This window comes from Balaenoptera musculus, chromosome 9 (genome assembly GCF_009873245.2).
Source record: "Balaenoptera musculus isolate JJ_BM4_2016_0621 chromosome 9, mBalMus1.pri.v3, whole genome shotgun sequence".
Lineage (NCBI taxonomy): Eukaryota > Metazoa > Chordata > Mammalia > Artiodactyla > Balaenopteridae > Balaenoptera > Balaenoptera musculus.
In genome coordinates this window covers 2,511,147-2,538,585 of record NC_045793.1, presented here as the reverse complement: position 1 = coordinate 2,538,585, position 27,439 = coordinate 2,511,147, and the positions used below count along the sequence as shown (strand labels likewise).

The 27,439-nt window shown below is 47.4% G+C and overlaps 1 protein-coding gene across 8 annotated transcripts in view; it reads left to right on the top strand.

Moving 5' to 3' along the window:
• Positions 1-21,947, top strand: part of RBM33 (RNA binding motif protein 33) — a 114,911-nt gene extending 92,964 nt beyond the window's left edge. For 3 of the 8 annotated variants that reach the window (XM_036864039.1, XM_036864033.1, XM_036864032.1), the window contains 4 exons: positions 6,555-6,761; positions 9,145-9,333; positions 18,780-18,868; positions 19,117-21,947. In XM_036864039.1, the coding sequence (XP_036719934.1) occupies positions 6,555-6,761; positions 9,145-9,333; positions 18,780-18,868; positions 19,117-19,165 (534 nt within the window). In that variant the 3' untranslated portion in view covers positions 19,166-21,947. Of the gene's footprint in view, positions 1-6,551; positions 6,762-9,144; positions 9,334-18,779; positions 18,869-19,116 lie in introns of all 8 variants that reach the window. The other 5 variants (XM_036864035.1, XM_036864034.1, XM_036864031.1 and 2 more) reach the window with 2 other exon arrangements.
• Positions 21,948-27,439: the final 5,492 nt, after the last annotated feature.

Sequence of the window (27,439 nt, the reverse complement as noted above, 5' to 3'; positions counted from 1 at the left end):
CTTTTTTTAGATTGGTAGGTCTGTGCTGTAGAAATTGGAGAATCCTGGGGTATCAGATCCCCTCACAGGCTCAGGGCTTTGGTATATTTCTCCAAAGGCCAATTAATTTTGCTTTTAAAAGATTCCCCAAACCTAGCTAGTTTCAGAAAGGTAGAATGTTGAGAGAGAGAGAGAGAGCGAGAGAGCGAGAGAGAGAGAGAGAGAGAGAGAGAGCAAGCACGTGAATAACTGTGCCGTGTTATCCCCATAAGGCGAAATCCTGGTGCACCTACCGCTTGAATCCTTTTTTTCTCCAGGAAGCCCAAGCAAGCACTTGTGAGATCCCTTTAACCTTACGGATTTTGTTTCAGTTCAACCCGTGTAGACCTGTTACTGGAATTTTATAGGAAGCATTTTAGATTTAAGTTGCTGCTTTTACATGTTTTGCATGCTTGCCGTATGTAAGGATAGTTTATTGCATAGAATAGATGGACACTGCACATGTGAAGTGTCCTCACCTCATATCATATTGCAGCAGTTTAATTAGGGAATTGACACAGGAGCCTGGATAAGAATGTTATTAGCCTGTTTATTTTCTTTTATCTTTTCTCCTTTAAGTAGTAGTCTCAAAGACAAACTAGAGCATGAAATGTATTTGTGTTTAGAAACTTCGTAGAGCATGCATATCATTTATTGTCCAGATTCTGGGTGAGCTTTCTAAAGATCACAGGGCTAGGCCCAGCATTGTTGTAGTTAATAGAAACCTGCTCTGTGAGGTCTGTGGGCTGGCAGATCAGCACCATTGCCATGACAGTGACGTAGGCCTTATCGAAAGGAGAATTCATAAGAGGCTGCCCTGGGACCCTAACCACTGTCCTTCTCTGTGTCCCGACAATGTTATCTGTCCTCTCAGTACGGAGTATCAAATGTCTGTCATGAGTACAGAAATTAATTTAATGTCACCTGAAGACATGCAATTAATCTTTTAGAGGTTTTCATAATACCTTTACAGAAAGAGTTGCCAGTTTGGCGGATTTGGATTTTGGGGTTTAGAAGAAGATAAGGAAAATTAATTTTTCATCAGGGTTAATACAAGCTAGCAGGGCCACAAAGGCTGAGAAAAATGGTTGGGGAATTTGTCAAGTGTTGTCACTCTAGAATAATGCTGCTTAACGTCTGATAGGTGTAATCAAGAGTTGAGATTTCTGTAGAGAGGGATTAATCAATTTGCTCACTAGTGAATGCAAGCCAGCGATACCACTTCTTCATGAGGTTTAAGAATGAAAATAAGGTTTGGTCTGTCAAATTGCAGGACACCCTGACAGTATCAATGGGCATTTTTATCTATACGTTTAAACAATTTGTTAGAAATAAATTTGTCATGCTAATGTTGGTTGGCTACAAACCTCATTTTTTGTAACGATTAAGCTGATAAAAAGTGTTCCCTAAGCTTACTTAACTCAGGAAGTGCCTTTTATATTTAAGAAAAACTGCTCTCAAAAGACATTTTTATAGTATTCATTAAAAGATAATTATTTGTGGAAAAAAAACAAGAAAATATTTCCAGGTTGGTCTAAGACAGGCCAAAAACTTCTTTTCTCTTCATCTGTTTTGGAGTAAGTAAAAGGTATTTAAAATCATGTCTAAACACACTGCTGTGTAAGGAATTTAAAAGGGAACTGTGCCACCCTAGAGAAATGAACTTTCAAAGTGGATTTCCTTTCTTTGAATGGAATGTAATCTGCCATCCACAGATGACTAGTTATTTCCTTACATTAAGATGATAATGTAACTTAATAAGTTTTTAATGAAACTTTCAGGTTTCTGAAAGTCCTAATTTGAATCAACAGTATTTTTAAATTTACATAACTAATAATTTTGGGATCTCCTTCAGTGCTGTTAACTATATGCACAAGTTGTAGAAGACTTCTAAATAAATAGGTGGGTTCATTTTGGCTTGATTCTCATTCACCTTTTTTCTTTGTCTGTGAGTATGTGAGTAGGTGTAAAAAATATGTTTCTGGCCACAGCCTAGAAGTTAGTAGGTTGAATGTTGCCTAGTGTTAACTGGAATAACTCTGGGATTTAAAATTTATCCTAAGAATTAGCTTTTCGTTGTGCTAATTTGAAAGAAAATAATTGTTCTCTCAACTGAAAAAAAAAAATCTGCTTTTCTTACAAAATGAAATAACTTATTACTTATATTTAAGCCTTGAGTCCTCAGCATGGTTTCCAGAAAAATGTCAGAGCAGAGCATTATAGTAAACCTTCATTTCCTTAAAATGATTTAATTGAATGATGGTTAGTCCCTTTGTTTCCAACCCTGCTAAAAATAGTTATGTTAGTATAAGCTCCTTGTCTGTGAGGTCGTGTGGAGTCCATGCTCTGGAACCACTGAGACAGGAAGTCCTAGAAGCACTTCCTGTGTGACCAGGGATCTCGGGTTTTTCATTTGCAAAGTGAGAATAATAATATGTACCTTGAGGGAGGATTGAAGGAAAACAGTCTCTGTACAGACCCCAGTGTACTACTTGTCAAATTGAAGACATCCAGCAAACAACTCCATCCATCTTCCCATGAGTGGAGCATGTTGAATGATGCCATTCAGCATGGTGGTGGAGAGCCTAGAGTGCCTTGGAAATTTCTGTTATAAAGTTTATTACATCATTTGTAGCTGTAGAAGGTATAAAACATTGTTCTGAATATAAGTAACTCCAGAGCTTACCCAGACCTTCCCGTCACTTGTCAGTAAGCTGGTGATAGCAGTTTTTCCCAAAAGTTGGACCTTTGTTATAATCCCTGCCTGAAACATCCCTCTTTCTTGTTCATCGTTGACTCACCCAGCGCTTGTCGTCTGCCTGCTCGGGGGTCGGTCCTCTCCTCTGTCCTGAGGATGCCGTGGTGACCGGTGCTCCCCGCAGGGCGCCCCTTCTCATGAGCATGACAGGACTGTGAGTGGTGATGAATGCTGTGGAGAAAAACAAAGCAGTTACGTGGCCTGGGAAACCTTAGGATCGGAGGTGCTGGGGGCCCCCTCGAGTGAGCGGCTCAGGCTGGCGGCTGCTGAGGCCCCCCGGGCGGGGAGGAGCAGGGGCGGGGCGCTCACCGTGCTCGTGAGTTTGTGAGACGCAGACAGAGCGAGGAGACCGCCAGGCGGCGAGGTCCAGACCTGCGGGCGCTCTGACCACAGACGTCGTTTGCCTGTGTCTTCTCAGGCCATCTCTTAGAAAGTCCTAAGTGGAGAGGCTTTTTGTGATACCTGTACCTGTATTTCCGAACTGCAGATGGGAATCGAGCTTACTTTAAAACGTAAACTTGTTTTGAAAGGAAAATAAAAAGTTTAGAACTTTGTTTTTCAGGGTGTTCCTCTGACCTAATATTGTCAGGCATAAATCATCACCAGTCTCTTAACTCATGATAGCAGTAAAGAGAATTTTTGTTTGGGGTGTTTATTGACTAAATGCTTCTGTTCTCAATTCCCAGTTTAAAAATCATCGGATCACCACAGCGTTACATATTTATCACCCAAATACATACACACAGTGTACACCTTAAAAATAGGCAGATATCCTACTTCTGGTGCAAGCTCTTCTGTTTAAATAAAAGTTTACTATCTAGGTCATCTACTTTTTTTTTTTTTTTTTTTTTTTTTGGCCGCTCCTCACGGCTTGTGGGATATTAGTTCCGCAACCGGATATTGAACCCAGGCCCCCGACCGTGGAAGCACAGAGTCCTGACCACTGGTGGCGAGGGAATTCCCTTTTTGTTTTCTCTCTTTTTCTTTCTTTTTCCTTTTTTGTTTTTTTTTTTTAAGATCATCTACGTTTTTAGCTCTGGATTGCTAAAGAAAATATCTGCAACGATATTCACCGTGTTGTCCACCGTATATATGGACATCATTCCTTTTAGACCACATGTACCAGCTAATTACCGATTTGTACAGCATGACAGTATGTTTTCTGATGCACCCAGTATCAGTGCTGAACTTAAAGCTGGCTTTTTTAGTATCACAGTGGCATTTAGTAAATATGTATGTACTAATTGACAGTGGCTATATAACCTAGTATCCTGATACTGTAATCTTTTTTTTAATAGCACATTCAGAACTACGTAGTTTTCAGAAGCCTGCTCTACCGTTGATTGTTTTCTTCAGTAAATACCTCAGTGCCATCTACATGCATAGGAAATTTTGGCTTGGGGAACAAAAGCAGACTCAGCAGAGTCGAAGCCGCTGGCGCCTCTAGACCCTTACAAAATGGCACGTGCTCTAGGTGTCCATAGACTTTGCCCTCCTCTGATGAGCTGCCAGGGAGTCCGCAAAATGGAGGACTTTTCCCAGAGAGCTAACCATACGTCATAGCCAGTTCATTTATCCACATTCGTGAAAAAGGTAGACGGTGGAGAAGCAGTCAGTAGACTGTTAGGTAGCTGAGCTGTGTGGAGAATTTAGTGACCCAGTGCCACCTGCATCTATGGCACAGCCTCTGGTGGGACCTGGGGGCTAGTGTGAAGTGTCAGCCCATGTAAAAAGATGTTTTTAAGAACAGTGAGACTTAACACTTGAATAGTGAATTTATGAATCTTATACTAACATAATTTCAATATGATTTTAGGTAAATTAATAAGTGATGGATTACTGGCTTTTAAAGATAGGAATATGTGGTGTATATCCTTACAATTTTCAACTTTTTAGTATAGAAAATTTCAAGCGTATACAAAACTAGAGAGTGTTCACATAGCTTTTCAAGATAAGGACTTTGAAAAATTGTGTGCTGAGAATAGGCCATCCCTGCCTGGCTGGGGCACCTGCTCAAGAAGCACAAGGAGCAGTCTGAGTTTATGTGGATCCTGGTCCTGCAGAAGGGCCTGCCTTTCCATAGTGCTTCCGTTTCCATTTGGGGAACCAGTCTTCCATCAGGTTGGAATAACTCCCAGCAGGATCACGTTTCAGGCAATTGCAGTCGACATTATAGAGTCACAGAGTCACAGAACATTATGGGGGGACCCACCTGGTTCAGCCGTCCTCAGCCCTGGCTGGACAACATCACTGGAAGAGCCTTTAAAATATGCTCATGTCTGGGTTCCAGCTCCAGAGGGTCTAATTGGATGGTTCTGGGTTAAAGCCCAGGAACACTAACACCCGAGAGCTCCCCGGGTGACTAACGTGCAGGTCGAATACCCCTGACTAGTCTCACACTAATAAGCATGATGTGAGCTGTCGATTTTTGCTAGATTTCCTTTATCAGGTTGATTTGTCCCTTCTGTTCCTAGTTCATTGAAAATTTTTATTATGAGTGCTTTTCCTGTGTCAGTGCAGGTGGTCATGTGGTCTTTTCCTCTACTCATGTGGTCTGATAACTGATTTTTGAGAGTTAAACCAACCTTGCATTCCTGGGGTAAATCTTACTTGGTTATAGTGTATGATTCTTTTTCTGTGTTGCTGAATTTAGTTTGCTAGTGTTTTGGTGAGAATTTTTTTCATGTATACGTATGAGGGATATTCTTTTGTGGCTTTTGTTTCTTTTGATGTCTTTGTTTGACTTTTGTGAAAAGGTAATACAAGTCTGGGAGAATGAGTGGGAAAGTTGTCCCTCCACTTCTGTTTTCTGAACCAGAGTGTGTAAGATTGGGAGTCTGTCTTTCTTAAATAGTTGATAGGCTTCACCAGAGGATCCGTTTGGGCCTGGGTTTTTCATTTCGTAGCCTGGGCTCCTAGGGGGGCAGCCCTGCTGCTGCCTAGCTTAGTGGTCAGCCAGCGTTCAGGAGTCGCTGGCGCTCGGTGCCTCGCCCTCGGCCGGCGGTCTGTGTGCGGGTTGCCCCCTCAGAGCCCGCCTCAGCTCTTCTCCCTGCTGCCCCCCCGCGACTCCCTGTCAGCCACGTGGGGAGGACTTGTCTGGGCCTCCAGTAACTCTTTCATTTCTAGAATTTCCTCATTCAGTTTCTCGGATTCCTGGCTGGTCTGCTCTTGTTCCAGACCAGGACTGAGGCCGGAGGCCAGCCTACGTGTGGGCACTTGTGACTCAGAGGAGGAGGGGTGGCCAGGGTGCTCCTCAGCCTGCGGGCGCTCTGGGGAGCCCAAGTGTTCAGGGTCGTGTCTGCAGGGAGGGAGGCACTGGGGCGCGCCCCAGGATTTACAACCAGCGCCGGGGGGGCAGCGGGGCGAGTCAGGATGATGACCCACTTTCATTAGGTTCGGATGGGAGTTAAAAGTTTAAAACCACTGCCTAGACAAACTGTCAGATTTTAACAAGAACGCTCATGAAAATGGAAAAGGCATGTTGAGTATGAAGTATTTTTAAAGCCAAGCACTATTTCACTGAACTCAACAGCGCTTACTTTAGTAATTATAGACCTCTTGAGTGGATACAGTAATTAAAGATCTTAGTTTTAAATTTGAAAAATACTATTAAAACCCAAACACCCGTCAAATAAGAAATTTCCTTAGTGGCCCTAGTGAAATGGCAGCCTTGATGGTTTTGCTTCTCAGTTGAACACTGATCGAGGTGGACCCCGATGCTGGGGGGGGATGCCTGCTTGTGCGGAGACTGACCAGCGTGCTGCCTTGGTTTCAGCAGGGAGGAGAGAGCGATGGCTTTTTTCACCTGGAGGGCCAGCCTCAGCGGCTCCCTCAGCCCCCAGAAGTGAGACAGCAGCCTGCCCGCAAGGTGACGCTGACCAAGGGGGCGCTTCAGCAGCCCCAGCACCCTCCGGTGGGGGCCCACGTGCACTCAGCCGGCCCTCCAGGCATCAAGAGCATCCAAGGAATTCACCCGGCCAAGAAGGTACTGCCTGTTACTGCCCCCGCCCCAGGAGCGTGGCGCCGGCGCCCCGTGAACCCGCTGATGGGAGTGCCTGGCGCAGCAGGAGTGCTCAGATTGTGGACAAATGAGCCGCAGTTTCCTTTGCCCTGGCTTTGAAAGCTCACGTGTTCACAGAAGCGCTTTCCTCTCGTGACTTTTTTAGTGGTACGATGCTGGGAAATCACCCTGAACCCAGGCTGCGGGTATTTCGGGCAGCTCTGAGCCGTGCTCTGGGGACAGCCCTGCACGGAGCCCAGCCCGGCGCTCCTTCCTCCCCTGCCAGCTGCTCCTCCAGAGGCTGCTCCCTCCTTGTCACCCCAGCTCTCAGGTGGGAAGCCTTCGGGGCTGAAGGACCTTGCCCGAGAAAGTGCCTCTCCCCCCGGCTCTTCCCTCCTCCCTCCCTCGCTCTGGGGGTCGAGGGGGTGTTTTCCTTCTCCGAGCTCAGTGTGGGAGACGAGGTGTGGGCATCTAGTACCCCTTGTGAATTTAACCTTCCCGAGGAGAGGAGCATCCCCCTTGTCCCGTCATGTCCTGCTGGGGACCGCCCCCCCCCCCCAGCTTCTGGTGAGGGTGTCTCTGTAGCTTTCCCAAGGCCCCCCTCTCTGCCTGACAGCAAGGTCCCCTCTTGGCGCAGAAGCCAGATGCCCCTTGCCTGATGACCTTAGGGTGGAAGAGGGGCAGCAATACCTGCTCTGAGTTTCTTCTAGAAAGCTCTGAACTCTGCCAGTTCATCCTCTCTGCTTGCCTTGCAGTTGATATTAAGGAGTAGTGTTAGCCTGAAGACCATTCTAGGTCTTTGAAGTAATTCAGTTACTCCGGATTTATTATCTCATAAATACCTTATGATAACAGGGACAAACAGAATTGTGACATTTTTGCTGCAGGTGGCACAGGCACAGACACAGACACATTGTCGTATCTTCAGATACACTCTTTAAAAATTGCTCCAGTCTAAATTTTCTTCAGTCAGGTGTTGTCCCTGGGTATGCGATGAGAAAGACAGTAGAAACCCCCACCCCCCGCCCCCCCAATACAGCTGTTGTACACGTAGATAAAGCACTCGCGTTTCTTCATCTTCACCCTCAGGTTACTCTCCTATAAAGTGAGGACAGTAATCTTTCCTGTCTTATTTGGGCTTTTGTGAGGGTTTTATACGAAGATACACGGTGCCTGGAATGTAAGCCAGCATTTGGTAAAGGATTGTTATTAATGTTATGCACACAAGAATGGTTATTTACTGCTGGTTTCCAGGCAGTGAAACTTGCACTTTTTGATGGTGTTTTCCCGTGTGACTTCTCTTGAAATACCCTTTTGCACTCCAAGAACTCACTTCACAGGAGTAGTTGTGTCACCTTCTGTGGAATGTTCAGAAGTGTTGCGTTTTTTTCTGTTTCCCTTTGTGTGGTACCCATTCATGTACTAAGGTTCCATTCTGATTTCTCTCTGCCTTCCTCTCTGCCCTTTCCTGTGATGGGACGGGAGGTCATTTTTGGCTCTTTCTACCCCGACTCTCGGGCAGAATTGGGCAGGATGTCTGGAAAGCCCAGTGAGCCCAGGCACATCCGTGTCTGCGTTTCACTGTTGTCCTGATCTGGGGGGTGCTGGTGCTTTATCTAATTGCCGGATTAGAAAAGACCGGAAAGCTCAGCTGTTCCTTCTTGTTTAAAAGATCCCAGAACAGTGGTTTTGAGCCCTGGACGGCTTTAAAAAATGCTAAGGTCTGGGCCCTACCTGAGGCCAGTGATGGTTGTAATTTCGGTGGGGGACAGGGGCACTCAGTCGTTGTAGTTTGGGTTCTTGGTTTTGTTTTGAAAGCCCTGCAGAGGAGTGTAATGTGCAGTGGTGCAGCCGGCGGGACCCCTGCTGCAGAATCCGCCCTCCAGGGTACGTAGAGTTGTGGCTTGCCATGACAGGGAGGCGGCTGTGGGGAGCACCATGCCCAGCCCCCTGGCCCCCGCTGGGTTTGCCTGGGATACAGTGGGAGAAATTTGGGCTCTGGGGCCGATAAGGACTGGACCCAGATCTTTGTGTTACTCGCAGCAAGTTTCTGAACCCCTGTGATCCTGCTGCTGTGTCTACAGAATGATGGTAGCACAGAAAGTGCCTACCTAGTACCATGCTTGGCACCAAGATAGGTGCAGACTTCGCTACTTCCTTTTCCTTCCTTTTCTTTCACTCCAGTTTGCTGGGTACTGTGGTCTTATTTAGACATTAAACCCTTTTCTGATAGTGGATAAAAACTACAGAAGGTCCTTTCGCTCACGGTATATTTTAATGGATTCTGATTTGTTCACTTTTGTATCTTAGTAGCTGTGAAAAAAAACCCCAAGCTTCAACCTTGAATAGTTCCTTTTGTTGTTGCCAGGTCATCATGCACGGGAGAGGCCGGGGAATGGCAGGTGCGATGGGCCGGGGCCGCCTGATGCCGAACAAGCAGAATCTCCGGGTGGTGGAGTGCAAGCCTCAGCCCTGCGTCGTGTCTGTTGAAGGGCTTTCTTCATCCACTACTGACGCCCAACTGAAGAGCCTGCTGATGTCAGTAGGACCCATTCAGGTGGGTCACCTGGGCCCGCTCTGTCGGTGCCTGTTGTCCTTCCCAAGACTCGGTTATTTCTTCATTTAAAATCCCTTTGTGTTGGTTACTTCATGTTAAAACAGGACTCTTGAGAAGAAAGACACATATTTTATCTACTGTGCACACTTGATGCCAGAACTTTTGCCTTAGGGTTAGATTATTTGGAAATTATCAGGTGCTCAGAAACGTTATGAAATATTTATTCTAGCTGAACAAATTATCCTTTGAAATCCTCAAATTATCCTAAAGTTCTTATATGCACCCAAACACACAATCTTTTTGCTTTATCACACACTTGTTTTGTGTGTAACAATTTTAAAATTTTAAAGTATTTAGCCTTTTGACCTTAATTTTCAGAAATAGCCTCACATGTTAACACCTTTGGAACTTGCTTTAGACTTTACAAATGTAAAATAACGTGGACTATATTTTGGTCTCTTAATTTTAAAACTGGCTAATTCTCAGTGCGTGAAGATCTCTGCTGAGCTGGCTGCAAATAGGTCTCCAGTTGTGTTGTAAACAAAAATTGCCACTGAAATCCCTGATCGCTCCAGCCTCTAGAGCCCTGGAGGTAAACCAGCGCAGTGGGTAGACCTGGTTTTCCTTGAGCAGCGTGTCCCCAGCTCTGGCCTTTCCTGCCAGCTCCCCGCCTCCCCGCCTCTCCCCCCCGCCCCAGTCACAGCCGTGAGCAGCACACCCCCCCATCCTGCACCAGGATCCGTGTCTGAGGCTGGAGCACTTCGGAAGGATGTTTGATGCAAATCGTAGGACGTGGAGTGTGAATGTTAGATTTCTGAGTAAAAAGTGCACAGAAAGGGGACTTCCCTGGCGGTCCAGTGGTTACCGTGCTTCCACTGCAGGGGGCACAGGTTTGATCCCTGGTCGGGGAGAACTAAGGTCCTGAAAGCGTCATGGCCAAAAAAAAAAAAAGAACACAGAAAGCACAGAGTGCTTTCTTTTAAGGTGTCTTGCTTCATGGGTTAATGGGGAAACAGAGTTGACACAAGTAATTAATTTTTAGTGTATTTTAAGCCTTCATCTACCATTGAGTGTTGACAAGAGTGAGGCGTAGATGGAAGCCCTTCCGAGATGATTTCGTTGTTTAGGTTTAACTACTTCTGCCTTCATCCTTGGATTCTCAGAGAGATGGTTAAGCTTAGTTTTCATGTGTATGTAATAGTGAAACGTTAACCAGAGACTGTGGCTTCTGTTTTTAGTAGGGTCAGTTTCCCAGCTGTGTGGTCAGTAGCGGCTTGTCAGTCATCAAGAGGCATTAAGCTCTTGTCCAAGGAGAGTTGTCCTTGGACAGTCCGTCATAACACGGATTAATCTGCAGGAACAGAACTGGCATTAGAGAACTTACAATGCATTAAAATATGGTTATCCTGAGTGGACTCTCAAACAAATGGTGGTTGAAAACTTGGGGTCAAATCACAGTTCATCAGGGAGCCTGGAGTTAAAGACCCGGGGCCTCGTCCAGTCTGTTCTCTGAGGGCTCGTGTTCCTGGTGTCTGTGTTTGGGTGGGAAGTGGTAGCACTGTTGCTTTCCACATGTGACCTGCTCGTTTCCTGGGCTTTGCTTCCTCCTCCGTATCTTGAGCATGCTTGAATGTGATTCGGTTTTCAGGAAGTGTGAATGGCAGTGCCGATGCTGCTTACAGCACTGCGTGAGGTTGACTGCCCTGCAAAAGTTAGCTTGGAGCCACTGCTAAAACACCGAACCTTGGTTTTATCCATCTTAAAAACTGAATTTTGAGTTCTTCATTTTGGGGGCCATCTTTCCTCCCATTTGCCTTTTTTTTTTTTTTTTCCTCCTGTTCTGGAAAGAAGGATTAGAGATCATTGTGTTAAGTAAAGTTTAACTGAGGGCACTTAAAGCCAGGCAAAAACAATGTCAAGTGTTTTAAGGGCTTCTCTTAACTAGAAAGGGAGAGGAAGATAGGAAAATGAGAGTGGTGTTTTCTGAGTTACATCAGGTACCCTGAAAATGCCACCGTAAAAAATCCCCAAGGGTGATGAATCTAGCACTTACTCAGTAGGGCATGTTCGTCCATCCCAGGGAGCAAAAAGCAGAGCTCTCGTTTCTTGCCAGTCTTACTTAGTTCCATGGAATGGTTTTGAGGGGGAGTTTATAGATTTTTAAACACTGCATTCACAAAGTGCTGAGTTTCTCAATTTAAAAAAACAAACAAACTGACCTGTCAATAGCAAGCTTCTGCCAGCATTAGATAGCTAAAGAATGATATTGCTAGGTATAAATTTTTTAAAGGCGTTTATAACAAGACTTCATTGTGGTTTAACTATAAGTACACTTCAGAGGGATGGTTAGGGGACCCAGGCCCCCCGCCCTGCTGCGCTGGCTGAGGAAGAAACGTGTGTCAAGCCTCTGGTGGGCTGGACTGTGGTGCCACCTGGCGTTCACTTAGTGTAACAGCAAGAGGCGGTGTCTGGACTAGAAAGGCCTGTTCCTTTGGGCCTTTAATTATGGGAACGGCAGTAACAGCACGTCAGCTCTGCTTCTTTACTGTGGCGGCGTCACTCCCCGGTTAGTGTACTGTCCCCTTAACCTGTTCTCATAAGCCTCTCTAAAGAGTCCTTTTTTTAAAGACATTTATCTATAGACTCACTGACAGAATAAGAAAAAATGATAGGATTTTGTCAGAAATATTCTGACCAGTGGTAGAAATGACACAGGAAGCATCGCAGCGTGTTTGAGAGTTTCAGGTGAGAGGGTGCAGTGAGAATAAGCCCACCTGGTACTCTCTAGCAGTGATATAGAAAGAATCAGAAAGAAGGTTCTGCCCGGACACTGGGGGGTCTTGCTCTTAGGGAAGGGAGGGGCCGGCTGGGTGCGGGTGGGGCTCCGGGAGGCTGACCTGTGCGGGGGCGTGGGGGGCGTGGCGGCTCCACAGACAGGTGAGCCTCGCGCAGGTGCCCCTCCGGTGACCAGCGCACGTTCCCACGGAGCGGCCTCCCGCTGCGTTCCAGAAGACTGAAGCCGAGTTAACTCTTAGGGTCAGGAAGTAAGGTAGTTATAACTTCTGAGCCCCTTTGCTTAGCTATCCTTATTTCCCTGTTTGTGGGATTTTGCCTAAAACTGTTAAGAAGAAAAATGTGTTATCCTATAGAGAAATGAAACGCCATGGTGTAAAAATAAAAGTATTTTCCTTGTTGTGATCATCACTAAAATAAAAAGCCGGGCACTGGCCATGAGCAACGGCAGTAATAACCGCTGAGGCTTAGATTAGGCCAACACGTGCCTGGCACCGTGCTGTTCACTTTTCCCCGGCTTCTTCCCTGATTTCTCCAACAACCCTGGAAGGTAGTCACTAAACCGAGAGCCCGAGTGACCGGAGTGGACATGGCGGCTCGTTCTCGAAGCTGCCGGGCCCTCCGAGATGCGGCGGTGCAGCAGCAAGTGTTGGGCTTTGAGAGAGGGCTTCGGTTTCGGTCCCGAGTCTGCCGTTTCTTGGTGTGCAGCTCCCCAACCAAGTACGTCACCTACGTGAGTCTCATGAACCACACAAGCTTGCAAGCGCTGTCTCCTGCCTCTTTCACCATTCCCTGGCGTCGCCCAGAAGGGGGAATGGAAGAAACACGGAGGCCTCCACATGCCATTGAGGGAAAGCGTGTGCTCTCGAAAGGCGGCCTGCTGTCCCAGAGCAGGGTCCTCTGGGGGGGTCGCTTCAGGCTGCTGAGGAGAGGCCCTCCGGGACCCACCAAGTTTGCCAAGCTCCCAATGCGGTAGTTCCAGGGAACCAGACACTTGGAAAGCCCTCATTCTGGCGGGTATCTTGGGCCGCCCAGTGAGAGAGAGCCCCTTTGAGCAGTCGTGTAAGGTGGGGTCACGTTGGAGCATCTCGCCTTCTGGGATGAGACCATGTTACCTTCTTTGCATCTGGTTCTGACTGACCAGGGATGTCTGGTGGGTGATGTGGAGAAAGCTGGGATCTCAGTGAAAGCAGTTCAGTCATTTTGAAGTTCAGGACGTTTGGGAAGGAAAACACCAGGCATAGTCAAATGTAGACTTTCCGAAAACCGACTTCACGAGGTTTAAAGAAAATATAGGCGTGGCTGCATGATCTGAAACCGTAATGGGAAAAACTGTTAATTGGAGGCTCCCACACAAAGTTCTGAAAACACTGTTGTAAATAATCCCAAAAGAAGAAAGAAGATTCCAGGCAGACCATGTGATAAGACACGGGCTCTTACCTGCAGGGCACGTTTGTACAAGATGAAGGTGAGTGTGGAAGAGGAGGGCCTCAGAATGTCTTTAAACTGTATCAGAGCAGAAAGAACAGCACTTACGCCGTGGACACAAGGAAGCCCAAACATAGGAATCGAGGAAAAAACAGAATCGGCATCAGAAAAGACCACACACGCTGCGATGATTAGTTAAATGTGAACAGGCGCGGGAGTAGTCGTTGATTTCCGTGAGAAGCAGCGCGTGTGATGGGGCAGCCTGAGACGCTGCCCCGTCACCAGCGAGAGGTCGGGTGGGCTGCGCACAGAAAGGAGTCCGGAGCGAAGGGGTCCTGCGCCATGCTGCCCGAGGACTGGCTTGAGGAAGCGGACTGCGAGGCCGGAGGAGAAAAGATTTAATGGGCATAGGCCAGCTGCCACCAACACGTGCAGGTGCCGTCGCGTGAGAAAGGAGGACTAGCGCGTGTCCCTCGATGGTTCCCAAGCTGTCCCTGGAGGCTGGGCCCACCCCGGCGTGTCTTACCAGGTCTGGGGTGGAGCCCGAGAGAGTAGATTTCTAGTGATTGGTCAATGGGGCTCTTGTTTGAGCAATTTCACTTGTTTAAAACAACTAATATCAATATCATTTTTGGCTTTAGGTTGATTCCTGAAGGTGCTGGGAACTGTTGGCCAGAGTGGGAGAATAGTTTAATTGATTTTCAGGGCTGCAGAATCATTTCAGAATTCCCTTAACATTCACATGGGGATATAAGTATACGTATAGCTGACTCACTTTGTTATACAGCAGAAACTAACACAACAATGTAAAGCAATTATACTCCAATAAAGATGTTTAAAAAAAAAAAGAATCCCCTTAATATTGTAATTTATTAGTATACATGGACATGAACACAAGCTCTTTCTAGAAAGAGGAAGAACTTCTCCTAATCAGGGAAGAAACGGCCAAGGTTCTGAACAGCATGGACATTTTTCTGGACTTAAATTGTAGGTTGTCGCAGCTTTTCTACCGTTAATGTAGTGCCTTGTGGCAGTTCAGTCAAATGGCCCTGAATGGGATGGCTGAATATAAACAAAGGAAGCGGCCAATTAAAGGAGTATTTTAACTGGTGATTTGCTACTTATAGTAGCACAGTTATTCTCAAATTGTCTGCAGATGTCTTGTCTCTGAAAAATGAGAAGTGTATCAGGGTGGGCGTGGGCAAGTTAGCCTGTCTCTCCGTGGGCCAGTACCGTATTTGTGGGGGAGATGGGGCGGGGTCAGAGTGAGTGTGTAGACTGGAGACAAAGTTTAACTCTTCGTTCATTCTGGGTGAATTGAAGTGTTTAATTATTTGGAAATGGGCTGCTGATTAGAAGAAGCACATATTTTCAAAGTAGAAGCTGGTGATCATAGTAAGTTTTTAGCTTATTAGTGGACAGTGTCTTTTCCTCTCTTCCCAATAAAGTGATCGCTAATACTTGTTTTGGTAGGTCAGAAATGGTTGAATATTGACAGTTTTAGCAATTCAATCTTATATCTGAAAATAGGTTTTGTTTTTTGGAAAAGGGTGCAAAAATGTCAATAAAGGGGAACAGACAGAAAACATTTTAAGACAGTGTTCTTATTACTTTTGTTGACTATTGAGAACCAACTCCTTCCTGTGATTTAAAAATTTCGTTGAGGGACCTCCATGGTGGTCCAGTGGTTAAGAATCCGTCTCGAAATGCAGGGGATGCAGGTTCCATCCCTGGTCGGGGAACTAAGATCCCACATGCCGCGGGGGAACTAAGCCTGCGCGCCACAACTGGAGAGGAGCCCGAGGGCCTCAACGAAAGATCCTGCGTGCCGCAACTAAGACCTGACGCAGCCAATAAATAAATAAATAAATATTAAAAAAAATTTCATCGAAAGTTTATGCTCTCTTGATCGATACCTTCTCAATCGAATTGAGCTTTAAACCACTGAGATACAGATAAGCGTATCTTCTTACCTCTTACCTTATAAATTGGTAAATGGTAAAGAGGAAGCTTCATGCCTTCATTCCACATTGTGAAATCACCCAGAGGAAATGACATCTAGACATGCTTTTTCTCAGAAGAAGAGCATAGTATTTTCAAAATCCAGATTCCATCTGTGAATTGTAGAGTGGGGGTAATTATTTGTGATATCATAACAAATTAGTTTTTTCTTGTCTGTTCCTAATTGAGCGATTTTTGTAGTTTTGGACAAAATAAGTTTAGGTAAGTTCTTCTAAGTCTTGTGGTAAGAACTGCCACAGTGCTGGCAGCAGTTAGTATGAAGCTGTGCCTACACCCCAGCGCCCTCGAGCACTGCAGCCATGTGGCCGGAAGAGGAAAAGGGTGCCTGAGGCGCCCGAGATCAAATTAGAAAGCAGGGCCTGGTGGGAGGTTCTGCTGCAGTGCTTGGGTTGGACTTGTGACTTGAAGCAGGCTCTTACCCACATTCTTCTCTGGCCTCCTCTGGTGGTGACAGGACAGCACTGCATTTTCTCTTCAGGAGCAGTTCCAGAAGAGCTTCAACAACTGGAGATCGTTCAAGGATAAGGCACAGAGTGAGCGTGAGCCGAAAGCTGGGGCTGGCAGAGAAAACAGGTCTTTGTCAAGTAACAAAAGTGGAATTTGAGAGGCCAGAAAAGCCGCATGCTGACAATGTGTCCAAGAGAAGTTAATTGATGGCGTTAATTAAAGACCAAGTTGCTGAGCTTTACTTGTCCAGTTAACTTAATGATAAGTGAAATCATCAAGAAAAATCTTCTGCGTCTGGGTTTTTTTTTTTTTTATAGCTACTTTTATTTTTATTTATTTATTTATTTTTGGCTGTGCTGGGTCTTCGGTTCGTGCGAGGGCTTTCTCTAGCTGCGGCAAGTGGGGGCCACTCTTCATCGCGGTGCGGGGACCGCTCTTCATCGCGGTGCGCGGGCCTTTCACCATCGCGGCCTCTCTTGTTGCGGGGCACAGGCTCCAGACGCGCAGGCTCAGTAGTTGTGGCTCACGGGCCCAGCCGCTCCGCGGCATGTGGGATCTTCCCAGACCAGGGCCCGAACCCGTGTCCCCTGCATTAGCAGGCAGATTCTCAACCACTGCGCCACCAGGGAAGCCCTGCGTCTGGTTTTTATATCTGAAAGAAGAGGAAAACTCTGGTGTCTACTAAACTGGTTTCAGAAACCCAGGCAGACAGAGCTCACTGCTGCCTAGTGGCTGCCTCTGCCACCTCCGGGCCTGGTCCTCTCACTGGTCCGGGTCTGGTGGGTGATGTGCCCCAGACTATCTGACTGCCCCTCCGAGGGGAGTCTGTGTGTAAACCTTAGTGCCGTGTAATGCGGAGACTTGAAACTCTTTATTTCTGTGTGAAGCACTGAAAAGCAACTTTTTGGGAAGAATATTTTTTTAGCGCTCTCCTGGTCATGTTTTACTCATGGGAGTTCTGTTTACTAAAATGGAGAGTGTTTATTTCATATACAGTATACCTTTTTTGAACATATTTCAAGGAATTGATATTTTGCCTGTGTGCTTTTGTTGTAGGTCTTTGAACAAATGCTTTAAAATGAAACAGCCATGTGTGTAAACACTTCTAAAGGGTTGTGTGTTACCAGTAGTTATTTTTTCTGGCTGTTAAGCGTCACTGGACAGAAGCCCAGACACAGCAGACGGTTCCCCGCCACTGAATCCTGTGCTGCTTCCTCAGGCTGTGTCCCGTGGTAGCAAGGCCCCCCGCCACTTTGCTCATTGCCCCAGAGACACGTGGCAAGTCACCAAAATGCTTGAGAAGGATCAGACTCTGGGGGGTGGGGCTGGCTGAGAAATCCGAAGTCTCCTCCGGCCCACCCCTCCCAAATCCTGGAATCCGACATCTCCAGTCCTCGGGGGAGCACAAAGCTGCCCCTTGTCCTCAGGGCAGGTGTGAGGGAGGACCAGGTGTAAGTCCCCTGTCCCTGCACCCGTCTCTTCACTTGATGGCTCCATCTTCTTCATGGACCCACTTGGTTTTTACTGCAAACAGCAGCCTCAGGAATGGTTGTTTCAAATCCTAAAGATTTAATTTTTTTTTTTTAAGGTTTTTTTGATGTGGACCATTTTTAAAGTCTTTATTGAATTTCTTACAGTATTGCTTCTGTTTTATGTTTTGGTTTTTTTGGCCACGAGGCATGTGGGATCTTAGCTCCCCGACCAGGGATCAAACCCGCACCCGCTGCATTGGAAGGTGAAGTCTTAACCACTGGACCGCCAGGGAAGTCCCCTAAAGGTCTAATTTAAGATGCCACTTCTCTCAGACTTTTTAAAGCACAAACCGTGACCAGATTGTGCTGATGGCTGCCACAGACACAGCTGCCCCTCACTGTGGCCCGGCTACATATATGAAACCCTTAATTGACCCCAGTGGTAATTAGGAGGTAACTACCCACTCCGACCGTGGGGTCCCATTGCCTTACAGCAGTTCCTCCTGTATGATGAGTATTGTACTTTTAAAAAGCTGACTGAGGGTCCCGTGGAAAATCGCCTGACAGGAAGACGTGAAACCAGAAAGTAACTTTCCAAGGACACCTGTCCTGGGCCTCCCCAAGAAGGTTTAGAGAGAAGATTGGGTGGCTGATGGGGCAAATGATGGCAGGTCTTTTTATATATATATATATATATATATGTGTGTGTGTGTGTGTGTGTGTGTGTGTATTTATTTATTTTATTTATTGTTTTTGGCTGCGTTGGGTCTTCGTTGCTGCGCACGGGCTTTCTCTAGTTGCGGCGAGCGGGGGCTACTCTTCGTTGTGGTGCGTGGGCTTCTCATTGCGGTGGCTTCTCTTGTTGCGGAGCATGGGCTCTAGGCACGCGGGCTTCAGTAGCTGTGGCTCGTGGGCTTAGTTGCTCCGCGGTATGTGGGATCTTCCTGGATCAGGGCTCGAACGTGTGTCCCCTGCATTGGCAGGTGGATTCTTAACCACTGCGCCACCAGGGAAGCCCCCACGATGGAAGGAAGGTCTTAACACCAATCTGGGAGGATATGAATGAGTGCTGCTCAGGGCAGTGACTTACTGAAGCACTGGTTTTGGATAGATTATCTGGATAGGTTACAAAAAATTGCCAGGGAGGTAGAATTAGTTTGTTTTAGTGATCTAAGGGTCAGCCTGGACTCAAATTTTGCATTAAATCTAATGTATAAAAATATATATATATATATTACACCCTATACAACAGGATTCTAAAGTGTTTCTGTCATCTTCCTTCAGAGTTTACAGATGCTTCCCCAGCAGCGGAAAGCCATAGCCAAGTTCAAGGAACCCGCCCATGCGTTAGCGTTTCAGCAGAAGTTCCACAGGTAGCCTTGGATTCCCCGGTGACAGGTGGGAGATGGGAGGGGTCCGTGCTGCCACCTGCTCTCTGTCTCTGCGCAGACGCCCCGGGGGTGCAGAGAGAGGGCACGCCGCCTCCTTTTATGACATGGGTGGTCACCCCTGGGTTTGTGCTGATCTTCCCTGCCAGTCCGCATGTTTCCTTCTACTTGATCAGGTGGTTGCTGGTGTGCAGAGGCAGCTCAATGGTCACTATTTCTTTACGTCCCCGCAGGCATATGGTAGACTTGTCCCACATAAATGTGGCCCTGATTGTTGAGTGATTTCTGGCAGGAGAGCCCGACCGTAACGCTGCACACGCGCTGTGGGATTTCTTCCCGGGAGCCGCCGCGCAGAGCCCCGCGCGCTTAGGTCTCTCCGTCCGCAGCCCTGCGTGGCTGTTGTCCGGAGCGCCCAGCGGCCCAGCACTAACTGCAGAAGAGCTGACCTTACGGGACGCGGCAGACTCGACTCGGTGTTAGGTCGCTTCACATTCTCTTGTCACCACAAAGAACTACAGGTTTCGCTTTCTTTTGTTTTCAAAGTGCTTACAATGCATGTAGACATCGTTCTTCGTGATCTTATGTATGATCGATTACAGCGACTTAGAGTGAGTAAAGAACATTAACGTCACAAATTCTCAGTAGTTTTCACAGCAAAGAATATTTGATAATGGTTGCACTTATCTTCAGTGCAGGCTAGATGAGCATTTTCTCAACCAGCTTCACTTGTGTTACCTTCTCAGAAAGCCCTCAAAAGGCTGTTGTAAAAACGTAGGTTAAAATTCGGGTGATTATGATTGGCAGTTGCATATCCTGGAAAGCAGGGTATGAGGGTGGTTGGGAGCGGTGCCAATTGTGTGGCCGATTCTGCTTCTTGTAAATATTCCAAAAGCGCCAACTGTATAGTCCTAGTTCCAAAGGGAAAGCCCCTTTTTATACTCGTCCTGAATGCGGCAGAAGTGCTGCTGGCCATCGTTATGCGCCCCCAGGCTGAGAGCAGGTGTCGGGACGCCCTCACCTCCAGCCCTCGCTGGGCTCCCTGCTAGGCGAGCTGCGTAGCATACCTGCCAGGCGAGGAGGGTAGGACAGCCGGCCTGTTTGGTTTTTTCCTCTTTTTAAATGCAGCCCCAAGTGGCATATTCATGTCACCGGCTCTGTGACGCATATAGAACATTCTTGGGCAACCTGTGATTAAGATTTTCTTTTTTGAAGGCCTTTTGAGCAGGGGCTGCGCTGTCCTTCAGCGGACCCGAGAGCGAGGGGACGTTTGCGCTGGCTTGTCGCGCTCCGTGGCGTGTGGCGCAGTGTGTCTGGGGGATTCTGGGTAGGCTCCTTCAGGTGAGACACTTCCTCCCCTTAGAGTCATCTGTAGTAAAATTCATGCTGGGCAAACGTGGAAAAAAGTGCCTTATCGTACTGCTCATGAAGGAGTTTCACTATTTTGGATTGATTCTAACGTGGACCTGAACTATTTGAGCAGATGATACCGGGACATACTCAGACTTTTTAGCTATATTTTATACCTAAGGTTTCCTGTGAGATTTATTAATGGAATTAAGGGAAATAGAAGCCTGTTACCACCAGTTAATGCGTCTGGTTAGCCTAGCGAGGACCAGATGTGAGCAGGAAGCCCCCTGCAGCAAGGCGTCCCTCCTTCTCAGCCTTCTCTTGGGAGCTAAGACACAGGTCGTGTGAACTTGTATCTTCTTATTTTCACAGTTGAAATTTCATGTTACTTTTTCAAATTAAGTTACCAGAACCAGAGGAGAGCGTTTCAGAGCCGGTGAGACTTTCTGTAGCATTGACTCCACTGTGGCACCGTGTGCCAGGGCTGAGCTTGGAATGTGCGGGGGGCGTTGATGGCTGCGCTTCAGAAGGTTTCGGCTCCAGGAAACTGTGGGCACTCGTAGAACACACTAGAACACCCCCCCAGCTGAGGTGCCTGGCCACCCGTGCTCCAGGAAGCCCCTGCCTAAGCCTTGGGAGGTGGTGGTGTGTGCCAGCCTGGCCCCGGGTGCTCCAGTGGAGCTTCCAGGTGGCCAGTGGCCACTGCCCCGTCCTCACAAGTAGTGGATACAGGTGTGTTCACAGGTTAGGAGCGTAGCTTATGTGGCTCCGTCCACAGAGAGCTGCGTTGAAGTGGTGAGTTGGGTAACCTGCAGGCACCGCATAGGAGAGATCCAGACCACTTCCCCGCCCTGGGCAGCAGGAAGGCTCACAGTTAATGGACTTATTTTATCACTGAGGACTTAATGACGCAATGAGCTGAGTTTACAAAATTTTACCGCTTTTTGAAATAGTCTGAGTGTGTTGTGGCTTTGAAACTAAAAATCTGCATGTTGTCTCAGGAAAGTAGCCATTCAGGCATACTTTCTTCTAGTTAGTGGTAAGAAACGAATCCTATTTGGGCTCCTTTGTTCAAGGCAGACCTCATGGCTACTTTAAGGTCTGTTCTTGTGTTGTCTGAGTCTGACAGGGGTGCCCCGGGACAGGTGTGTGTCTGTTAACAGTCTACACACACAGAGAAGTAAGCTTTCTCTTGATAGAATGTTCTTGAAAGGCCAAGTCGAGCCGGGCCTTCCGGAAAGGACTGGTTAGAAAGGCTTCCCACGGTCGCCTCCTGATGCACACGGCTCCTGGTCACGGGCTCTGTTAGTGCCAGCCAGGCCTAGGAACAAAGGCTTGATTTCCTTGAGGGAAACTGGAAAAGGAAAGAAAGAAGCAGAATTAGAAAGGAACGTTATTTCCATTTTCGGTGCACTTCTCGCAGTGAAATCAGACCACCGTGAGCTGAACCCTCTTGGAAGATCTGCTGCAACCATTATCTTTGTTCTTTCTTTATCATGCATTTAAAGGATACGCAGGAGCAGTTAGCATACCCTGTAAATATGGACCTCTTAAAATGAAATGTTATTGGAAATGCTTTCAATTCAGCAGCATCTTAGCTATTTGTTAGTTCTTTTGTGTTGTCTTATCAAAGTTTAATGGATACAGTTCCATAATTGTTGATGTGTTTGTGTGTATATTCGATTTTTATAAAGATGGTAGTAAGTCAATACATTTATCCTGACCTGTGTATTATTTGTTCACAAATTCAAGAAGCCAGTAAATATCAGTGTATCTCAGAAGGTAAATACAGCAGGTGACTGTGTGGCGCTGAGGAGCTTTTTCTTTTCGCATTATCTTGTTTTGATTTTATGCTGTAATATAAGTTCACTTAGCTACTTATCTGAGCGTAACCTTGCACTACCGTTGGTCTGGCCACGTTTGTTAAATTCTTATACTGATATCCTTCTCAAGGAGAAATATCGTCTCTTTTTTCCAAAAGAAATATTGCGGGTTCCCCCCTTTCTGGGCAGGCAGCATGCTAAGTGGGTGTCTGTGCCCCTTCCCCGGCGGGGGGGGCGGGGGGGACGGGGGAAGGGAGGGGGGCGGCATCATAACCATTCCTAATTGGGGGTCTTCCTTCTCATGATTTGTAAAGGTCCTGGATAAACAATTGTTTGTGCTTGGTTCTGTAGCATTTCTGAATTGTGACAGCTTAGATCCTGCACAAAGGGGTCTTTTTTTAAAGGGCATTTGGCTTAATTATGCAAACAGACTTTGTTGCTGGAAGGAGGCTGGGAGAGGTGTCCAGGGTGAGGGAAGAAGGAGCCTAGAAGTGGGGCGAGGAGAGTTGTAGCACGGAGGGGTGGTAACGAGGGTCCATCAGAGGCTTTGTTCTAACACGCTGGCTCTGCACAGGAGTCAGCCGGTCTGGTGGGGAGGCCTGTGGGCGGGCGGCGGGCACGGTGGGCTCGGTAGATGTCCGCTGGCGGCCCGGGCTGGAGGAGGGTCGTCCGCACCAGGTCCAGCCCCTTGGGCTCGGTGGACCACCGGGCTCTTGGACAGGAGGAGGCCTGGCTGGCTTGCGTGGAGGGTAGATGAGAACTGAGGCCGTGTTGTTTTGAGAACCTGTCACTTTCTTTTTTTAGTTTTTTTTTTTGTTTTTTTGGTTTTTTGTGTTTTTTTTTTTGGCTTCTGGTTTTTGTTTTGTTCTGTTTGGCTTTTGTTTTCTTATGTTTTTAAATTTCTTTGTTGTTTAATTGAAGGTAAGCTCAATGTGCTCGTCGTCCCCTTCTGGGGACGGTCAGGTTTTGGTCGAGGTCTGTGTGCGGAGCACCTAGAGCCGCTCTTGGGGGCTTCTGTCCTCCCTTCTGTCCCTTAGATCCTGGAGAGGCAGCAGGCCGCTTGTCCAGAAGCGTGTCCCGGCGGGCGCAGGCCCGCGCTGCCCTCGCTCTCCTAGTGCCTCTCCGGGCTTCACGCACGCCCCAGTAGAGCTGCTTCTACTTTCCTGTAGTCAGCTAGAGCCGCCCCGCCCCGCCCCGTCCCCCCAAGCCCAGCTCCTTTCTCTTTGTTTGTTGGGGGAGGGGGTGGGGTGCTTGAAAGGTATTACTGATTTTTTACAGGGTTTTAAGTGACAGAATTCTAAAAGGGGATTAACCAACAGAGGGGGGGGTGATGCGAAATAGGACCAGGAGACGCCCCCACCCCCCATGAAGGAAGCCACAGGAGTTTACATCAATAGAGGGAAAGTTGAGATATTCCATTGTATTTAATGAGCATTTTAATTAACCTTCTCAACTCTTCTTAAAACTTGTGAATGACGCGTTATTTTGGACATTGGTAAATACGAACTCTGCAAAGGCAGTCAGCCTTGACTTCTATTAAATCCTAAGGATTTTGTGTAAGGTTTTTTACAACCTATTTAATTTTTCTCATTTAAAGTGCCCTTGGTTTTGTGTCCTAGAACCAAACAAAACTCACTGATTCATATTGGATCCCAGGTATACCTTCTGGTAGCGTGTGGTTGGGAAGGATCATTGGTTTTACACGTGTAACCTGCCCTTTCTAGAGAAGGTGCAGAAAATCTTAACTGGCTCTTTTCTGTGCCGTGTTTTGGTAGGAAATCTTTTCATTAAGATGGGCAGGCAGAACAGGTATTTTTAGTGAGAAGTTGCTTTTTGCTTTTACTTCTTACCAACTAAAATGTAAAAAGGCCTCCATGTTGGTGTTTTGTTTTACTAATTTTGAAAGGTATGTAGAAAAATACAGGCCTTTTAAAAAGGAACATGATGTAGTCTTTGAATTTTAATATTTTCCAGAGTGGACAAACAGTTGTACTGTTTTAATATATTCTGTATTTAGTAATTTATATACTCTAGAAAGTAGACCTCTTGCTAGCATGATTTTCTTTTAAACTATTTTTCATTTTAAGGGCACGTAATGGAACCTGATTTTTAAAGGACTATTTCAATTGTGTGCACTCTGCAGTATGGTCTTAGAGTATATAATTTATGTTTTTAAAGCAACACGCATGCATGCAACACACATTTATACTGTTGACGGAAGAGCAGATAATCATTTGTTTTTATGATTCAGCTTTGCTTTTCACAGGCATGGGATCCAGAATTGTTCTTCCTTTGTGAGGATTTTAACTCTAAGGCTTTAATTCCACTGTTTAATTTTCAGGTTCACCAACAACACAGCCTGAAATCTGATTTTTTTTCCCGCCCCCCATTTTTGAGTTGGTTCTCTTTGCTGGGCTCCCCGTCGCGTCTTGCTGCTGCTGCTGAGGGTCTGGGCCACGTCAGCCAGGCCTGGTGCACACCCTCCTTCCTTCCTTCCTTCGGGGGTCTCCCTGCCAAACCCACCTTCCCCCGTCCTCAGGCGCGGCCCCTTCTTTCACTCGCCATTGCTGGGTGTCCATTCTCTTCTCCTGCCGTCTCCCCTGGTGACGGCTTCTTCATCTGGTGATGGCGCTCCTTCCTGGCTGCTCTGTCCAAATGTTAACGTTTAGAATTCCACTCTCAGTGCCGTGAATATCTTTGTGCTGTGTCGACAACTCGATTACATCTAAACCTTTGCTTTGACAGGTTTTACTCACGGTTTGTCCCTCCAGGTCTTTGGTTGGCGAGAGTAACATCAGGATTCTGTTGTTTTGCAGTCCGACTCAGGGGCTGGGGCCCCGCGGAAGCCAGCGTCCTGCAGCCTGCGCCGGCCCTGCCATTAATCACCCCTTCTCTGTTTTTATCCACTTTTGCAGGACCTCTTTTGCATGAGTTGAGTGTTAGTGGTAGCGTGCCTCTTCTTCCACTGGGAGGTGGCGGCCTGTTTGACTTTGTTACCGCTCTCGCTGACTGTGATCCTTCCTAACCTTACTGCTAATCGCTGTGAGCTGGCCTGGGCCAGCTCGGCGTCGAGTCTGAAGCTGTGGTTATGGGGCGCGCACTGGGAGTTGAGACATCAAGGGCTGGGCGAATTGCTTTCCTCTGGGTGATCTACTCCGTGTTTTCTACCAAACGCTACACACATTTGCGGGAAATGATGTTGCCTTGTTTTACCCCGTTTTTCACTTTGCTCTAATCACTGTGACAGCTTTATCAGGAATATATGTGAAGAACAGTTGTGACATGGTTGGAAAAAATGTATTCTTGTGTGTATCATTTATGTGATTCCATGCTGAGAAATATGTTTTGAACTGTACTGTAATTTGAAAGATGTGTTAATAAATACCTTGCAGTTTCTGCTTTTGTCCCGTGTAGCTTTTATTTTTTCTCGCACTCGGGTTCGGTCCGTCCCATGTCTTGCCCGTGTGGACAGAGGGCCCTGGGACCGTCCCTCCGAGGCTGGGAGTTGTCCCCAGGCCCCCCAGACCCGCCTCCTCTGCTCAGCGCTGGCCTTGAACAGGCGTCTCATTGGTGGAGGGTCAGGTGCCTGTCTTCCTTGCAGCCCACGGTCTCGTGAGTCTGAACCGACCGAGCAGACGCGTCGTTGTGTGTTTTGTTTGTTGCAAGTGGGAGACTTCTGTTCTCTTCTTTAATTTTTTAAAACATCACGAGTAATCTGTACAGGTTTTCAAAGGAAATCTGTACTCCCGCACTAATCGTAACACTGAAAGTGGGGAAAATCAGTCGCCCATGCCTTTCTACCGCCATTGCCTGGTGACTTCTGTTTCTGTCACGTGCACACGGCCTGTCTGAGAAGCCACATGCACTGGCCCTGCTGTGTCCGCTTCCCACTTAAGGCATCCTCAGTGCTTTTCACGCTGTGACAAATTGCTCATAATTCATGGTCTATTTTGAAAATATTTAGAAAAATAAAGGTTCCCCCCCCCCCCACACACACACACAAACCAAACATTGTTAAAGGAAAAGCTTGAGGAGGAGAAAACCAGAGGTTCCCCCCTCCCACTTCCCGTCACGCTGTACAGGCCAGGAACCTGGGCTCCATCCACACACACCCGCTGCCTCACTGACAGAAATGAGACTGGCTTTTAAAGGTAAGCCGTAGCTTAGCACTGCTCTCCCCATGGTAAGGGTGAGGAGAAGGATCCCAGGTTTCAGGTAAGGAAGGGAGAAGGTGAGAAAGAAGGCTGGTTTGGGGGAACACAGAAGGAAGTGATGTATCACAGAGGTCAGTGCATCTAATCAATTTCTCAGATCTGATTTAGTGGAATTTTTAAACCTCAGTCAGAATCGGAAAATACCTTGTGATTAAAGTCAAAGCCATTTTTCTTCTATTTTAATCCATATTCCATGGATAAGTCATTCTTCTTCTAAAAGGCTGACCTTTGCGCGTTGAGTGATGGGATCTCAGGAAGATGGATTCAACACCTGGAGATGTCAGGTCGAAAGTGGGTTTCTCTGAATTGGGGGGATTCCTTATGAATGGAGCTCCTTTGAAAGGTGCTTTCAGGTCTCCAGCCCTTTGTACCCCCACCCGGCCTGGAGAGGTCTGGGCGAGTATCCCTGCAAGGGCTGGAGGAGAGAGCGTGTGTCTCCGGCGGGTGGGAGCCTCCTTGCAGGCTCGGGAGGCGGGGAGGTACTCTGCGCTCCCGTGACTCCTGTTGAAAGGCTGCAGCTGTCTCCACGGTTCTCACCCAGCTTTCATCTGACAGGCTGTTTTACTCAACAGTGTATTTCCATATTTTGAAGGAAATTATTTATAGTCAAGTCTGAAGAGAAAAATAAGTCGTGAAAGAGTTCTCTAGGCGAGTACAGCGCTTAGGAATTGTGGCTCCAAGAAAGAGAAGCGCAGGAAGTCACATGTCCGCAGCTTGAGGTGTGGCTTCCAGATTTAAAGAAGTGACGAGCACAGCGATTTTTCAGCTTCATGCTCGAAAATATCGTCTCCTCGCTCCACTTCTGGTGTCGCCTGTAGACGGGGTGAGAGGCAGAGAGGTTTAAGTTAGATCCAAACCAGAAAATAAACGCTGAGCCTCCCACCAAGTACCTCTCCCTAACCTGCGTCCACACTTGTGCCTGGGTGATGAAGGGGGGCAGGACGTGTCAGGGACCCTCGCGGACGGATTGCCCCCCGCCTTGAGGTGAGACGGGTGGGCCCGGCCTAGGGACCCAGATCGGCGTGGGGAGAAGGAGAGCCGAGGTTTGGCCGGAGGACGGCGGCCCCCTGCGCTGGCGGCCTGGTCGGGAGGGGTCCTCGGGTGGATGCAGCTCGCGGCGGCCGGGCGCCGAGGGCTACGCGGCCACTGGGAGGCCCTGCCCCTGCAGCTTC